Source organism: Haliaeetus albicilla, chromosome 2, assembly GCF_947461875.1.
Source record: "Haliaeetus albicilla chromosome 2, bHalAlb1.1, whole genome shotgun sequence".
In the NCBI taxonomy this organism is placed as follows: domain Eukaryota; kingdom Metazoa; phylum Chordata; class Aves; order Accipitriformes; family Accipitridae; genus Haliaeetus; species Haliaeetus albicilla.
Window position 1 is genome coordinate 34,152,163 of NC_091484.1, and position 17,841 is coordinate 34,170,003.

At 37.2% G+C, this 17,841-nt stretch overlaps 1 protein-coding gene across 3 annotated transcripts in view; it reads right to left on the reverse strand.

Moving 5' to 3' along the window:
- ANO10 (anoctamin 10) overlaps nucleotides 1–17,841 on the reverse strand; it is a 131,072-nt gene that overhangs the window by 97,722 nt on the left and 15,509 nt on the right. For all 3 annotated transcript variants that reach the window (XM_069770504.1, XM_069770509.1, XM_069770516.1), the window contains exons 9-11: nucleotides 16,771–16,953; nucleotides 13,149–13,340; nucleotides 9,788–9,916 (exon numbers count right to left, since the gene is read on the reverse strand). In XM_069770504.1, the coding sequence (XP_069626605.1) occupies nucleotides 9,788–9,916; nucleotides 13,149–13,340; nucleotides 16,771–16,953 (504 nt within the window). The remainder of the gene's footprint in view (nucleotides 1–9,787; nucleotides 9,917–13,148; nucleotides 13,341–16,770; nucleotides 16,954–17,841) is intronic.

A 17,841-nucleotide genomic window follows, 5' to 3' on the forward strand; every position in this document is an offset into this window, starting at 1 on the left:
AATACTGCATTTTCTTGTACAATTTGAGTTCCAAAATCAGTTTTCAGTTAAGTGTGCCAGGTGGCTCTCAGCACTTAAAAAATAAAATAAAGCAAGCAAACAAAAAGAAAGGGAATTTTTTTTTATAAACCCATATTTTAAAAAGCAAATGATGCTTTGGAACTTTTTCTGAAGAGGGTCAGGAGGGGAGAAACTATAGCAACAAATTTAGCTAATTTTTAAAGAACAGAAGTTTCCAATAAATGACTACTAATTACAATACTAAGCAGGTGTGTAACTAAGTCAACAACATAAATACAAAAGTCAATCCAGAAGGCTTAATGCTCCAAACCAGAGCGTTGGAAGTTATTGCAAAGAAAATTTAATAAAAGATAAGCAAATTCTTCTGCAATTTTATAACTGGAAAACACACAAGCATCAACATTACATCACTAAGACTCTCTCTGAAAAGAGGTGTTTTTATCTAATCAACAATACAGAGGCTCCAATACATGTATGACTGGCTTTCTCCTGCTATTTGGAGACAGTTTTACTGACCTCCTGATCTCCACATCTTTTCCAACTGCAGCTGCAAACCCCACATTTTCTACCTTTGGGTTCCCTTACCTGCTCAGAGCCACTGATTTTCACTCTCAATCATCTGAGGATACAAATGGCAAATCGGATTTATCCTCCAATGCTACACACAGTTTTAAAACCAACCAATCCAACCAACCAAAACATACAACCTTAGACAAAGAAGTTATATAAAACTTCAGAGACAGGAAGAACATCACAGTCCCTGAAAACAAAGGCTTCTAGTCAGAACGATACAAAGAAATGCTGCTGCAAACTGCATCACAGATGTATGGAAATATGGTATCTGAATCCTATAGCCCTACATTCTCTAGGAAATGCCATTATTCAGGCTTGTGCTGGCAGCTATGGATATCAAATTTGCAGAAAATTATTTAAATAATTTCACTTAATAAACTAATATGTTACCTACAGAACAAAACAATTCAGTTCCATGAAATGCTAAGCCAACCTTGGAATGGTTGTGAAGCCAGGAGGCTTTGAATGTTCATACTCTACCTTGTCATTAAACAATTACTAATCTTAATCAAGTGGAAGGTAAACAATGAATATTAATAGGTATTAACTTGGCTTTTGTCTGGCCATTCAACTTCCAACTGCCAGCAAGGAAGCTGTACATCCTGATCAGGCTTGAGTTGAAAATACCATAATTTATACATTAAAGGAAACTTCTTTGTGGGAAATATTAAGCTAAGTGGGTTTTAAAGAGATCTGAAAGTCTGATTCTTATAAAGTTCTTTAAAATGTCTTGTAATTATCCCCAAAGATCCATTCTCTATTCATCTTCGCTTTTGAAGTTCTGTCATTTTGGCAGTCTTGCAAAATCCCAGAAGGAACAGAAAAAAATATTCTTACTCAGTCTTCTGCTGTTTTTCCAGGTTGACACTTCTGAAGCACTTACTAGCATAGTTAAGGAATATGCTCTCTTCCAGGAAGAATTCCTAAGGTATCTCTCCCATCCATCCTTCCTAGTATACTCATGGTTTAAAAATACAGTAGTATCTACCAGATAATGTTAATTTCATGAGGAATGGCACAATCCCAGAAGACACACCCATTTCTGCTTCTTACTGAAGGGACCCCAACATGAGCTAAAGCATTGCTGTGATCCTTCTTGAAAGTTCAGGTCTTCCACCTAACTAGCACCTGATACCTTTGTAGCTCCCTGTTCCTACCACCACCTGGCTGATGGCAAGAAGAGAGTATTCCCTTTTTGCTATCACTGTTTCTACTGAGATACCTCCCAGCTTTTCTTTCCCAGTGAGAGGGCTTCCTGTGCCACCAACTTCTTAACCTCCACTATAATGTCACACCCACACTGGCAGTATCCAATTTAGAATTAAAGTCCTTACACAGAAAAGACAACTGAAAAAGCAGCAGAGAAAAGCTAGAAAAATCCAGGGTAGAATACACATGATGAAGCTAACAGTATATTAGTTGCTTAACTAGCTCTTTACTATAAAATAATTCAGGTTCTTTTGAAAAAGTGGATATGCCATTGTATGAAAGCATTGCACACTTTCATATGAAGCTCTGGCCAGCTCATTTTCAGTAACGAGACAGGTCCTTAAAAAGGTTTACACTGCACATTACCAGATCCTGGGAATACATTTTGAGGAAGCATGACTACATAGCTGGCTATACTAATATACTCTTCCCTTGGCCTCTGCTGCAGAAAGAATTGTGGCCTAGATAGACCCATGATCTGACCCAGCTCAGCCACTCCTTTGTACATACTCCTAGTTCAACTGCATCAAAATAATCTGTTAAAAAAAAAAAAAAGCTGTATTTCATACACCAAGTCTGACCTTTACAACCAAGACATGTATTTATTTAAAGATGAAAATCAAATTCTGAATTGCGTCACCCTAAAGCAAGAAAAGAAAGTTACTGTCAAAATACAATGCTTCAGTTGGGGTAGACACAGTAGTAAAACGCATCAACACATTTCAGTTATCAGGGTTGAAAAACCTGATGCAATACAGTGGTTTCTTGCTGTCCTACATATTACTACACATACCCCATATTTAACACATTTCAGTGGTTTTGTGTGGTTTGAACAGGACAATTCATTCATCTGTGTGATTATTTTTCAACTTCCAACACAGCAATTTAAGAATCTGAAAAAGGAAGTGTTTAAGAACAGAAAATAAGGACGAACAAATTAAAATGACTCACAAATAGGAAAATCCACAAATACTGTTTTAAATTCTGAGACTTTCAAAACGCCATTGGACTATTTAAGAATAGATAGATGTTAATATTCATTTTAATTTCTATACTAGCAAAAAGCCTCAGAATACAACCAGCAACTAGAAACTTACTTAGCTCTGAATATTTTAATGTTTGCTTTCATTCTGACAAGCTTTTGCCATTAATCTTTAAGATTCAAAGTGACCAAAAATCTACACTAAATCAGAATGAATATCTCAAAAGAACCAGTAGATGGCAATAAAAAGATCTGTGATAAATTTTTATTTTAGAAATAAGCATAATCCATATTAATGTACAACCAGCAAAACTGTTGTATTTTTTAACCTCGTTGATATGGTCCCAGGAGTCTGGTTCAGCGGCAATCATTTATAAAATTTTATACAGACAAATCCATAAATCCTTCTCCCATCTGAAAGGTTAAAATTCTCACTAAGGTGAGAAAAAAAATCCCTGAGAGCAATCTGTTCCCCTGTTACTCAGAAGAATAACTGATCGAAAATATTTCATAACTTCATATTCAAACTAAACCTACAGTTTCAAGAACCTTTTGCAAAGTACAATCTGTATAAAATGCACAGAAATTTGAGTTCATTTTTTTGTCAAACAGTAAACTAAAGAATCAGTAAACTTTGTTAAGTCTTTATACTCCAGTAACCTTTAGAAACTTCCACTAGGTGTTATACCAACACTATTCATCAGCATCTTCTGGTAATTTTTGCCAGGGTTTCAGCTTTAAATTAAAATATCAAACTATTTTTATGCCTCACAATTGCATATCTAGAAGTAAACCAAACTGCAGTGGCTTACCTGTCCAGGCTAACTGCAGTGGCTTACCTGTCCAGGCTAACTGCAGTGGCTTACCTGTCCAGGCTAACTGCAGTGGCTTACCTGTCCAGGCTAACTGCAGTGGCTTACCTGTCCAGGCTAACTGCAGTGGCTTACCTGTCCAGGCTAACTGCAGTGGCTTACCTGTCCAGGCTAACTGCAGTGGCTTACCTGTCCAGGCTAACTGCAGTGGCTTACCTGTCCAGGCTAACTGCAGTGGCTTACCTGTCCAGGCTAACTGCAGTGGCTTACCTGTCCAGGCTAACTGCAGTGGCTTACCTGTCCAGGCTAACTGCAGTGGCTTACCTGTCCAGGCTAGAATATAAAAATCAAATTACTATTTTGTATATCAAAAATGAAAATGTACACACCAGATTTTTAAAAGAGGACTTTTATATATGATTGTGTATATGTTTGCAGCTGAGGTAGAGGTATTCTTGAACAAAAACAGTATGTTAATTGAAATCACCAGTGGCTTGGATTAATCTTTTTTAACATTCAGAATTAGTAATGCTGCAGAATTATTTTATGTATATATACATCAGTGAACCAAATAATTACACAATTTACACAAAGTGCATTTTTCCATTTATCTTTCTGTATTTTTCTATTTTTGGCACAAGTGCAAGCACAGATAGGTCTTGGCTAGGGTATCTGTTTCACTAAAATATAATACCTGATGAATAAGCTTGCTAAATATTTTCTCAAAAAGGAACTGTCAGTAAGGCTTGTACCTTACCATGAAACATTACAGAAAAAGCCTTACGTGTAACTTCCTCATTAATATTTATTCATTATACCTAAATAATCAATTTTTTTTCCTATACACTTAACTATTAGACAGAAAATTAAACAAAAAAATCAAATATTTACCAGTAATTACTCCTCATTACATTTATACCTGAAAACTGACAAACTACTTGGGTTATAAATGAAACACACTCATGTGGTATATATGCATGCATATAAGTATGCATCTTAGTATGGAAGAAACACACTGCCACAGAAAAGAATTAGCGCATGGGAAGACAGATACCTGGAGACTGTTGCCAAAAAAATTTCAGGAGTAAGAAAGTTAGGAGTTGTACAACTGCTTCCAGAAATTATCTTCTCTGATTAAAGAGCAAATAGATTGAGGACAAAGAAAGAATACACACTGCAACTAGCAAGGAGATACAAGGGGATAAGCCCACATGGAAAGCACTCCTTATTTCTTTAAAAGTGGCACTGGCAACTTGGAGAACATACATTGAAAACCTGGAGGGGGCCTGTTGGACGGCTGCCAAGACTACAGGGTTGAAGAACCTGACATATGAAGAAAGGCTGAAGGAACTCAGTTTGCTCCACTTAGAAAAGAAAAGGCTCGGGAGGGTGGGGAGGATCTAACCATGGTCTTCCAATGCCTAACGGGTAATTTTAGAGAAGACAGAGGTGCCCTCTTCACAAGGATGCACAGTGAAAGGACAAGATGCCATGAACCACAAGTTGCTTCAGGGAAATTTTTTCTTGCTGTAAGAAAAAAAAAACAAAAAACAACAAACCCATAATTCTTTGCCATGAGAACAATTAAACAATGCAATAGTTTGCCCAGAGAAGTGGTGGACTTTCTCTCACTGGAAGTATTCGAGCCTTAGCTTAGCTTGACAAGGACATGGACAACCTCATCTAGGGTTCTGCTTTCAGCAGAAGGCTGGACCAAGTAATCTCCAGAGGTCCCCCTTCCAACCTAGACTACTCTCCAATTCTGTATATGAAACTCTGCGGCTACCACATTTTAAATTAGTACCTGTCACAAACACAGAAATAATTTAGAAAAAAATTGCTTTATACACAGCTGTTTTGCTTCAACTTTGCACTGTTACAACTCCATTAGTGTCAATGGATTTATATATGCATGTATGCTGATGCAGCCTCTTTTTCTGCATTTCTTCCAGTTTCTCTACTATGTAAAGATGGCCAATATGTAAATATACTTTGCATATCTGCTAAATCCCAAATTCCTCAATTCTACACGAATAAAGCTGTTTGCTCCACACATACAGAACACTATACCGAACAGAAGCACGCCTCAGCTCCACCCTGCTGGAATGGAGTCTTGTATGTTATTGCTAAGAAAAGAGGCAACTAGAGCTGTTTCTTAAAAAATAAAAATACAAAATCCCAGCTTTATCAGGAAAAAACAGATAACACTGAAATCTCTTGCAAAGCATTTAAGGATTTTTTTTTAAAAAGGAAATTAAGGGAAAAGACATTCATTTTGACATAACAAGCCACCTAAAATTGCTTTTGCTCAGGAATTAGATTCAAAAGACCTTCAGCTGCACTCAGGATGCAATGCTTACCAATTTTGAAGTTTATCTGGAAAGCAAAGTATGATGATGCCTAGAACCAGATGATAAGTACACCTTCTCATCTATTAGAATCCAAACTGCTCGACTCTGGTACTGTTTCCCAGTTTCTTTGGCACATCATTTCAGAAACAACTGTCAAGTTTACTGCTGAGCTGACTGAATGTTGGGACCATTACATTAAGAGTGCTCAGCAGAAGCTCAAAGAGCTTCTACTGTACACCAGGAGACATTTGATGAAGAAATACGCTTAATAAAATGGAACTCTAGAGAAAAGCAGATGTACCAGGCAACTCTCAACCACTTTGACTTTGGATCAGCTAACACTTCTAAACATAACACCACTAACTATTCAGCTTTATTAACAAGTTATGATTCCTGTTTTCCAGCCTTTGATAAATGGACTGTCAGCTCCTCCTCACCCAGAAAAAACAAAGCTTAAGAAAGGGTTACTTCCCTTATTCCACTCCATACCTCTTACAGAGCTAACTTTTAAACATATATATATATTTTATGAAGCTCATGAAGATCTATTTCAAATCCTTGAGGACTCCATGAAATCAAATCCACATGGCCCAGCTGTTTATTAAGCCATGTTTACTACAAATATGCTAGTGTTGTCCTTACACTAAGGTCCTCATACTCATCTATACCAGAGCTTATAACTACATTCTTCCCCAAATTATATTTGTAGACTGTAAGGTCAGGTTTTATATTACAGCTGTCAAGTGGGCCCTCCATTATTAATTTAGTATTACCAAGCTAATCCCCAAATGCCTCAATGTGACATAAAACATCCAGGCTACGTGCACCTCTGCATAAAAGCTTTCCATTAGTTTACTCATTTGAGTGCTGGATACACAATGAGTTACTTAAGGAGATTAGGATACATTCATGTTAAGCTGTATTTTACAGCTATTGCTTCATAACACCCCTACTGATGTACTGTTAAAAAAAAAATACTCATCACTACTAAGAGTTGTACATGCAACTGATTTCTTGGACTCAACTTTCAGAGTTTCACTGACACCGATTTGATTAACATTCTTTGAATTTATGAGAGTCCACATGAACAAAACTCTTTTTCAACAATTTTCAAAGAAAAGTAAGAAAGCACTGCAGAATTAAGGTTACACCTTGTTTTAACCCACTCCCACAACTATTCAAACTTCTTCAGAGTAATATCCTTTCTTTTTCAAATCAGTGTAAGAAGTCAGAGGTGACTGTGAACAGTTTCACACAAGCACAGATGCTTGTTTGGAATGTCCTACTTTGCAGCTGTAGTTCATACCAAAACTATGTGTCTATGGTAAAGCCTGAATAACTAAACATACTATGGGATATAACTATTTTTAAATTATGTTAATAAGGGCTTACTGTTTCCTGCTTTAAGGACATCCACCTACTTCTTTCTGTTTGAAAACTACACTTGCTGCACTCGGTTAGCATCCATCCATAAGTAAAGGAGGGGAGTTTCATGATTCTGCTCCTGGTTCAAAGCGTGTTGCTATGGAAGCAGATGTTGGATTGATGAAAATAGGTCAACTGTTCAAACAAAAAAATTTGCTGTTTTAATACTTAAAAATTATTATTAAATATTATTTTAATATTTACCATTATTTATTCTGAAATGCTTAATATTTTATTCTATTTAATTAGCATTTACTTTGCTGATACAATATGTATTCCCACCAAAAGTGTAGACAGCAGTAGAGTTAGTGTTGTTAATGAAAAAAAATTATTTTGCATAAATCTGTAGGGGCTGGGTACAGAACGCTTATAAGAACATCACACACAGTGCTTCATTACTTCTGTACTGAGTGATGTCAACTGTTGCCATATAAACATGTTTCCATTTGAAGAGTATTAGTATTATTGTTATTAAAAAGCACTAACTTTTTTTTTTTAATAAAAGAAAAAAAAAGGACATTGCTAATACCTATGCTTTGGTAAGAACAGTGCTTCTTCTATTTAGCTTTGCATCAAACATATCTAAATATTCAACTGGAGTCTCAATTACTTAAACCTGATAAAAATATTTAATGACAGCTAAGATTTAAGTAGGTTACTGCATCAATTGAACATGCGAAAGCATACATAGCCTACTAAAAAGAAATTTCTTACGTTCCTTAACATTTTCACACTGCCTGCCAAGCTGCTCAAAATAGTGTAAACACACCATAAAATTCTCATCTTCATCTGCACCAAACACCAGAAAGTAAAATAACTTACCTGTATCATGTGTTTCTGAATCTCTACTAGGTGATCTAAAATGCTTTTCTATCAACACCCTGACACATCCAATAGAATTTTTTCCTACATTGACACTGATGTATTTTAGATGCACCAGGTTTGTCCTAGAGGTTTAATGTGATATGTTCTGATCCTGAATTTTTCCTTACAACTGAAATGCACAGTTTAATCATTAATAAATATAGTAAAGGTGCATGGCAATATTGCCAATACAGATTTGTGCTCCTCTCATCTTCCTGTTAGATGAAGTAATACTTACAGCAGAAAAGACAGTGGTGCAGAAGTCCCACAAATTTAATTCAGCACAAACCTACAGCATTACTGTGTGTCTTCCACATACAGTTACTTCCGTCCTGCTCCCTTTCACCAGTGAACTGGGTCAGACAGCTTCCCCCAAATCAGTTCCCTCATCTGATTCATCACGCACCAGATAAAAGAAAGTGCCAGTGTAACAAATAAGATAGGAATAAATACCCAGGAAGCAAAGGCAAAAATAGCCCCATCTCTTTAAGCTGCTATAAATCCATACTGCTTACATTTAGTCATACTGTTTTCATAATATGATCTCTCTGGATATGTTGTCCAGTAATGAACTACAGCATTACATTTAAATTGCCAAATTATTTTCATATTAAAATACCTCACTGAGGTTAATACAAATGTTCACACACACATAATAGAATACATCAGGCTGTCCGCAGATGTGAACTTCAGTAAACCAGTTGACACAATTCACGATTAGAGTTAACTCTGCAAACCTTGAGGCTTGGAAAATAAAACTCAAAGCAAGCTTGTAATTCATTGCATAATGCTTAACATCTGTAAAAACAACAACAAAGAAGTATGTGCTCCTGCTGTACCTCTGTAAGGCAATGCAGTTTAACAACTACACATAGACAACCCAGACTTTTTGCCACAAGAAAAGTAATCCAGTTCCTAAAAACTAAAATAGCATAATGATGAAAGTCAAGGCAATGCAATACAAGAAAGCTCCAAAAGATAGATATATAAGGACAAATTCCGACAATCTCAATTATATACAATGCCTATCGACATCCCTCCTTGTATGAAAAGGAATGACATTCAAGTGTTTACTACACAGAATTAGGAAAATATGAAACCCAAATGCTGTTAAAATCACTAGTATTTACAGTCATCATACATAATTGTTTCAGATAAGCCTTATAGGAAACATCCATAAAGATGATGTAGGAGGTCTTTATAAGATATGCTGGAGTCACAAACCAAGTAGAGAAATAACCAGTTCACAAAAGTGCGGTTATTTTGCTTCTTTAAATAGCACTATTAAATTCTTGAAATACAAGAACCAACAAATACATGGTATCTTGGGAATGTATGTAAAAGTATGGCAATAACATTCACAGTACATGAAAAAATAGAAAAGAAAGAAATCAAAAAGCAAGACTTTGAAACACTTCTTTGATTGAGAAATCGACATTTCCTTTTAATATTGGCGGGTGGAGGGGGGAGTCTACTTCCTGGTATAACTTCCACTGTTGTTCATGTTATTTGCTACTAAAACACACACACTGTTTTGAAGGCAGACTTACCTCTACCAATGCCACAGTCAGAATAAGGTCCATTTTTGAATCTGGGAAAAGGGCATTCACTTGTGGAGACATTCCAATCAGCATGCAATTAGTAACAACTGATATTACACTCATAGTTTCAAAAGCCAACTGAAATAAAACACAAATACATAGTTACAACCATTATCTCTAACTTACTAGTCCCTGAATTGCTCTGGACAATACCTCTCTCTTCATTAAATCCTCAGAAGACCCATTATTTTAACTTTTTATTTTCCTTCGTCTTTTGAATTCTGTGGCATAAGACTTGTTTGGCAAGCAGTCTAGACTTCATCAGCTTTAAGAACAGGCAAGGACAAGACCACAACAAGGTTTGCAATACCACAAAGACCACCTGGCAACCCTGAATTTTTCTCAAATTTGATTTCTCTATGTGCCTGTATGTGTGTTTGCTGTGAAGAAGTTAAAGAGTATTCTTTCACAATTCCATAGTACTGTAAAGACCTTGAAAAGTTATTTAGAGATCACTAACATTCTATGTGTAGGTAATGTCAGATCACCTCCTGAAAAACTCTGAATAATCCTACAGGAAAAAAGTGGAGAGGAAAGCAGCCTTATCCCTGCTATCTTCAAGACTCATAACCTCAACACATAAAAGAGTATGCACTCATCTACAGTCATACTCCTGAACATAAATCTCTTTCAGGATAAAGGAAAAAATGCAAAATTCCTAGAGGAACTAATAGTCCAAACACGCTGGGTTTGGAGGGTTTTGTCCGAATGTTAAGTAACAGGAAAATGTAAGGATGGTTCAGAATGCCTTTTTTAAATCACTACCAGTTATACAAGCTGAAATTTGTTGAAGGGAAGATTTACATTTAAACGCATGCAATTGTACAAGTCTAAGAAGCTTTTGCCTACAGAGCTCCCACAAAATGTCTGAAAATATTACTACAGTGTGACAATTACTTTTGCAATATAATGTTTACTTATCCCAAAGTCCTCTCTGGAATGAGAAAGACTGATGTTGAATTGTAACAACTGTCACAATGAATTAGCAGAAGTAACCTTCTCCTTGACAACAATCTGGTGACTCAGCTCACCTGATAAAGTAGCTCCAGCATTCCTTTAACAGACATCTTTCAGCCAATATTCTAACTTCCCACATGAAACAGATAACTAATAGTAGCAATGCATTTGCTCTGTGAATTAAAAATAGTGACTCAAAAATGTAGTTAAAAATGTACACTATAAAAACAAACATGACTGTATCATTAGTGTTATAGTTTTCCAACCTACTCCCTAGATTGAAACAAACTATTCTAGCAAAAGCAAATGCTATTAATATACCTGCAGTTATGTTTGGGACTCATGACCACAGCTTCATTTACCTGGTGGTCACACCACTGGTCAATGCAGCTGTGCCATCAAGATGTTGGCAGCATGGATTAGGACCAAGAAGATGAATTAAATGTTAAAACGTAATCAGACTATAATTTACACATTTTTAATGATCTAATAGTAAAAGACTTCTCCTATAAGTTCATTTCATTAATACCTATGTACATGTCTAATGAACATTGCTCAGAATACTTGGTTTGCATGTTTTTACAGGATGTTTCATTTGAGGTTTCCTGATTTCCTTTCTCATCTCCCATTTGTTTCATTTGGTACCAACATTTACAATCCCTCCAAATTAAACAATCCACTATCTCATTGTGCCCTTTGCCTCCATTAAATATCATTAGAAATGTTGTTAAATAAAACTAGAATATGGGTCATCCCACAGAAATTTTCTCTAACCTACCTCACATTCCTTATCAGGCTACTGCTGTTACAGAATGCTAAAGTCTCTAGATGCGACTTAATAGCCTTCCTTCTTTTCAGAAAACACTCTGGTTTTGGAAGGGTTTTACAGGGCTTATTTTTGGTCAGAATCGGTTCACTGATGCAGCATACTCAGCACACTCCGAACTAGCTGATGCTAGCATGGTTGCATTGGCAAACAACTGACGACAGAAAATCTTTAACCCAGTACAACTAGCATGAAATTGTTTAGATAGACCACAATGTTCAGGCTGTGCAGAAAGGTCCAGCTCCTGCTCACGGATCCAGGTTATTTTAAAATTAGTCAGCTTGAGTACCAGTAATCTGTTGTGGAAGGTGGCAAAGATGAGCTACATGAACACATGGACCACACTTGAATGAGACTCAAACAGCACATCGCAATAACGGGATAAGATTGTGAGGCTATAATACCACAGCAATGTATATAAATTATAGAGGCTGTTAATATGTTTTGGAGGGCTTTAAGGACTTTGTTTAGCGGCTTAAATGTAGACCTTCATGATAAAGCAGAACTCCCAGCTTGCTTAAGGCTTTTGCTTAACATTGACCTATTCTCTGATTGGAGGAATAAGAAGATTCAGAAAGCCTCAGAGCCAGTTTGAGCCAGGAAAAGGAGACATAGTAACTACTAGCCTAAAAAACCTGAAAGAGAAAGAACCTGCCCAGAGGAGAGAAAAAGGACCCAATGAGAGAAGACAACCCCAGACCGGAATATTACTACTGGATCAGACTATGGTGTGAGGGGCAGCAAGTTAGATTGTAAGGGCATAATTGCCCAGGAATTTTAGTTTGGAGCCTCTCTGCAGAGGCACCCAGCTTGAGCTGTCTAAATCTGTGCACCATAGAATAAATTACGCTTTTTATTTTGAAGGCCTTGATTAGATTCTGCTTTGGGGAACCTAGGGTTGAGCCTGAGGGAAAAAGCAGCACCCAAGGGTGAACATGTGTGTGTGAGGGGTCAAAAGGGGCACCCGTTGGCTCACTGGAGTTGCCCACTGCAAAGGGACTCTGGTCCTAGCAGGTAAAGTCTCATTTAGTGTGTGTGCAACTCCTTGATTGGTGTGTGAATGCTGGGGCAGCAGCTTCTCCCTTAACAAATCACAAGGGCACACAGCCAAGCATGTCCTGGGAATCCAAGTACTCACCTATCACTCTTCAATTTTTTTTTAAACCCTTGCTGAGCTCCACACTTCTGAGATTGCATCAGATACTACCAATTCTAAAATACGCTGGCTGTAAAGAGTACTGGGCAGTATCTGGCAGCTTTGCTTTGTTGCAGTTGCAAAAGGACTACAATACATACATATAAAAGAACTAAAGGAAGGATTTGTTTTCTTTTTAAAGGCAACTGAAAGACGCGGTCAAAAACTCCACAAGAAAATCACTTGGATATACAGTTGGATAGACACTATCCTAAGGCATTGAAGAGAACAAAGTACCTACTAAACTTCAAAGTGCCCGGTGGGTCAAACACACAGCTTAAATAAATTTGTTGAAAGCTCTTTTAAAACAAATTAAGAGACACAAAAATTACCTGCCAAACGCCAATATTTGCTGTGGGTTCTGCAAATGGACGCTTGTAAACTCTACACATCTTTAAGGCATCAGAATATATCTCTGTGATGTTGTTCAACACTGCAAAGACAGCTGCCAATGGATAAACACATGAGAAAAGACTCACATAGCCAAACTGTAAGAACAACTCCAGGTAATCATCAAAAGTACCCTGAAAGAGCAAAAATAAGAACAACTTCAATACACAAAAAAAAATATATGAAGAAACACAGAATTAACAATACAGTTGTAACCAAGCTTCCTCATCCCATATCAGTTGTTTGGGAATGACTGGTGATAGAAAACAACAACAAAACCACAGCTAGTTAATTTGGAATTATTCAATTACTCAAAACTTCTTCATAAGGGGAGTCCAAGGTTTTTCCCTTTGCCTAATGCATTTTCTGCAAGTCACACTTCTTACCCTTATTACATGAAGTAATTGTATAAACACATTCATCCCATTTGAGTTCCTGACTATCTCAGTGAAACAATTGCAGAAGGAACAGTGGGGGACAAGAAAACAGCACCATGCATTTTAACTGGCAGAACATTCTCCTAAGAGCATTGTGACAAGAAAAGTCCTCATATTTCAGACTGTCCATGAAAGACCTAACCAGAAAGGTAGGTTGGTAAATAGGCAACTCTTTTCTGGTATTTCTGCTTGTTTATTTCATAACAGGTAAGGCAGAATTAGTGGCCCACTTGAAGGCTGAAATCACAAAATGCAGCACTGACACTTGAAAGGAACAATTAATGCAAACAAAAAGCCCTATTTTGGCAAATCCACAACAAATCTATCACCTGATCTTCAAATCAAGAACGTGGGTACTTAAATGCTGATTAAGTATTCACATGTAGGTCATCATATATATCTGCATATTAGTTTTGTAGTATTAATAAGTCTTCTATGATTGCAGCAATTATTTATGAAAGTAAAGAACAAAACCAACCATTTTTAAAGAAAAACTGTTCACTAAACAAAGCATGGTGAAATACCACCACCAAGTTAAACTCGGATCTAGCTATCTTGTATTCACCCAGACCCACATATTGCCTCTCAAAAATGAAATAATAAAGACTTGACAGTAACTGAGATTATTACAGGAACCACATAAAATTGGTTTTGGCTCCATGCATCAGGCACGTGGTTCTCTAACAGTTATAATCAGCAAAAAAAGATTAAACTGACTGCCCTCTCCAGCACCTAGTGCTTTTCTTTCCAGCCAACAGAGAGAGACAGTGGAAGTCTGCAAGCTCAGAAATCAACCTGGGGTGGTCATTAGCTGCATTTTTCACTTAAGCTCATTATAAAGTTGCGCAGTACAGCTGGGTGTGACAAACAGATCTCCAGGCCAGACCATGAGGAGCTACCCAACTTTTAAAACCACGAGATTTTTCCATAGAAACATTTTGTATGAACTCTGAATTTTAGTAAGGTCTTTGTTAGGGACGTTTGTGCAGGATCACTCACTGGACTGGCAGTCACATATTTGTCCCTGCTATCACTTTCTCAGACAACTGTTGCAGGCAGGGAGCAATGCTTCCTTTTATGCTCTTGCTTCCGGTAACTGCATAGTATTCCCACTGCTTCCTCACACCTTTCTTCTCATTTCCTTGCCCAGTACCTATTGACTTTTAGAATAGCAGAGTATGGAAAGAAAAGGAGTATTTATTTTTCTCCTACTCAATTTGTGACACTTTGTGCAGGAAAACAGGAGTCTGATACAATGTTAAAGAAATTTCAAAGTATGCCATTGTCAGCCACAAGAGCAGCACATGAACTATGGCATCAAGGAAACAGAATCAACAAAGAAATTCAGGGAGAAAATGAACTAAAGGAGACAAGCAGAAATTTAAAAGAAAAAAAAAACCAAACCAATTATTGCAGGATGTTTTTACATCTTAAACCAGTTCAAGGGCTGGAGATTTGAAAAGTGAGTGAGAAAGAAGACAAACAAAAAAGATAATTAAATGTTAAAGAGTAAGTGAAGGAAGGAAAACAAGAGTCTCAAATGCAGAATTCTGTCAAGACTCCTGCTAAACTCCTCAGTTACTAAACATAGTCAAATGCTTCCCCCTTGTGACAGATTTAATTTTAGAAATACTTTTCCCGGCTGACAGCTTACTGCTTGCAAACAAATCAGTGGTCTAATATCGCATATTAACCAACACAGTACAATTAAAATCTTCAGAGTGAAAATAAAATTAAGGCCTTGAGTAGACAGTACCTTGAACTGAAACTGAGGCTAGCAGTGGACAGCTCCCAAGGCAAAGTCCTAACTCTGTAATTAACCTGTTGGGTCCCCATGGAAAATTATTCAGGGCAGAACAGTAGAACAGATGCAGATACATTTATCCAGCTCTGCACAAGAAGCACTGGGCAATGTGACTCAAAGACACCACAATGGCTTTGTATGTGCCAGCCGAGAATCAGAAGTCAGCTCAGGTCTAAAAGGTAGAGCTTATTTGGTCAGGTATATCAATGCCTGATGACGATATACAGCTTTTGGAGCTGTGCTGGCCTATTTGCAGGCACAGTGCTGGACTGTGCTGATTTACCAGTTCAGACACTAACTTGGGGATTTCTGTGTTCTCCATTGTACGATAGACATGCTCGCTAAATCTATCTCCCTCCATATAAAATGTGAGAAATACCAACCTTCCCAGAGGAACGCAAGTATTACCATTTGTACAGTTTCTCAATTGCAAAGGCAGTATTTCTTTTTCCTCTTCCCATTTCATGGCACTTTATGCAGGAAGAGAGGAATCTGATACGGTATTAGTATCAAATCTCAAACTGCTATCCTCTACCTTTTACATAAAAGGGACACTGTTTACATATAATTCTTATTATGTAAAAGTATAAATCATACACTATTAAAACTCTTGTGACTATGCTTGCAGCATCTGATCAAGTTGTCAGCCAGGCTGTAAGGCCTTAACATACACACTGATGTCTGCTTTGTCAATTCCTTTAGAGCTGCAAGTAATGAACTGCATGAAGTCCGTTAAATACAATTAGAAATTGTACTGGGTAGGAGGTGGTCAGGAATAGAACTAGGAAGACAGCAAATGCCAAAGCTGTAGTTTCAAGAAGCAAGAGCTTCCAGCAGTAGTATTGGTTTGAAGAGTTGGTCTCTTCTGCCCTCTCGATTTCTGGCCCCACCCAGACACGAGCACACTCTCTCAGGCTATAGTTTAATTGACAGTTTAAACTAGCATCACTGCAAAAACAAACTAAAACAGAAACAGCCTCCACCTTCCCTATGCGAGGCTCCTCATCCTGACAGCCTTCAGGCTACCCTTGGAGATTAAGGGCATATTACACAAGTACTTCTCCCAGTCATACAGGGTTAGGTAGCTCCAGGTTCCGCTGTTCATTCCTACCCCTTTGTTCTGGTGTAACTGGGATCCTGCACTGCACCAGCTTCTTGACCCAGTGCACCATATAGCTGTAAAAACACTACCAACAAAACTGACGAAGCCGGAAATAAGCTGCCAGGCCAGACAGCCAGAAATATTTTCGGTTGCACTGGCTCATATCTCTGTCAACTGCAGCCCAAAAAACTTTTTAACTCTTTTACAGTAGTAAAACCTACAAAATAGGTGCCCATTTCTTTCTCCAAGTTGACTTGTTCGACTAATGACAGGTCCGTATCTGTTTTCAGAGAAGATATGCTTTTCTTCATCCTCTTCTTATGTCTTTTTTGGAGCCAGTAAGGAAGCAAGGATTCTGCAAACTGATTAAGGATCTGCGACGTTATCAGCAAAGTGGCCAAGCTCTTAAGTTTAAAAAAAAAAAAAAAAAAAGAAAAAATATTAATAGAACTGTGGTAAACCTATGATCATTTCCAATTTTGTGCGTTCTAGTAACACTGTAAGTTGTTATACTATGACAAAAGAAGGCCAGCCTAACAAAACTAGCAATAGTGTATGAAAAGTATAGGTGCTCTAGTTCCCATTCTTTGCTATGTGCTGAAAAGGACAAAAGAGGAGTTAGATGTCTAAATATGTTGTAAATCTGGATGTATCTTGGAGACAGTACGCAGAGTCCAGTGAAGGGTAAAGATACAAACTTAACATATGCCAACACCAACCACAGAGCTAAACAATGAACTTTTTTCTATTTTTTCTTCTTCTTACTTTTACCTTAAAGTATACAAAATGTCACAAATGACATACCTATACCAGATAGGACAAGTGTTTCGCTAGAGATCTCTCTAGAACAGAGACCTTGAGTTGAAGTTCTTGATATTTTGTTCATTATATTTAAAGCAAAAATATTTTCCTTATACCCAATTTTCATGCATTTGAGTGCAAAGGATGTTAACAACAGAAAGCTGATTTAAAATACCAACTACAAATTATTTTTGCTTTCATTTATTCTCAGCTCCTCATTGTACTCATAAACTTAATCATGGTCCTATCCTCAAGAGCCTCTCATTAAGAATACTACAGAGAAAACCATTTTCTAACATAAAGGAAAGGAGGAAAAGAATTTTCCAGTCTCATCTCCGGGAGGGAATAATCAATTTATTTGAAAACAGTTCCTCATTTATACGGAGGGAAAGAATTGCTCCACTCTTGTCACGATTCTGCAGCTGTGCTATAGGAACTGAAATACAGAAGCTGGATTTCCAAGAAAATGTATTAAATATATTCATTGTCAA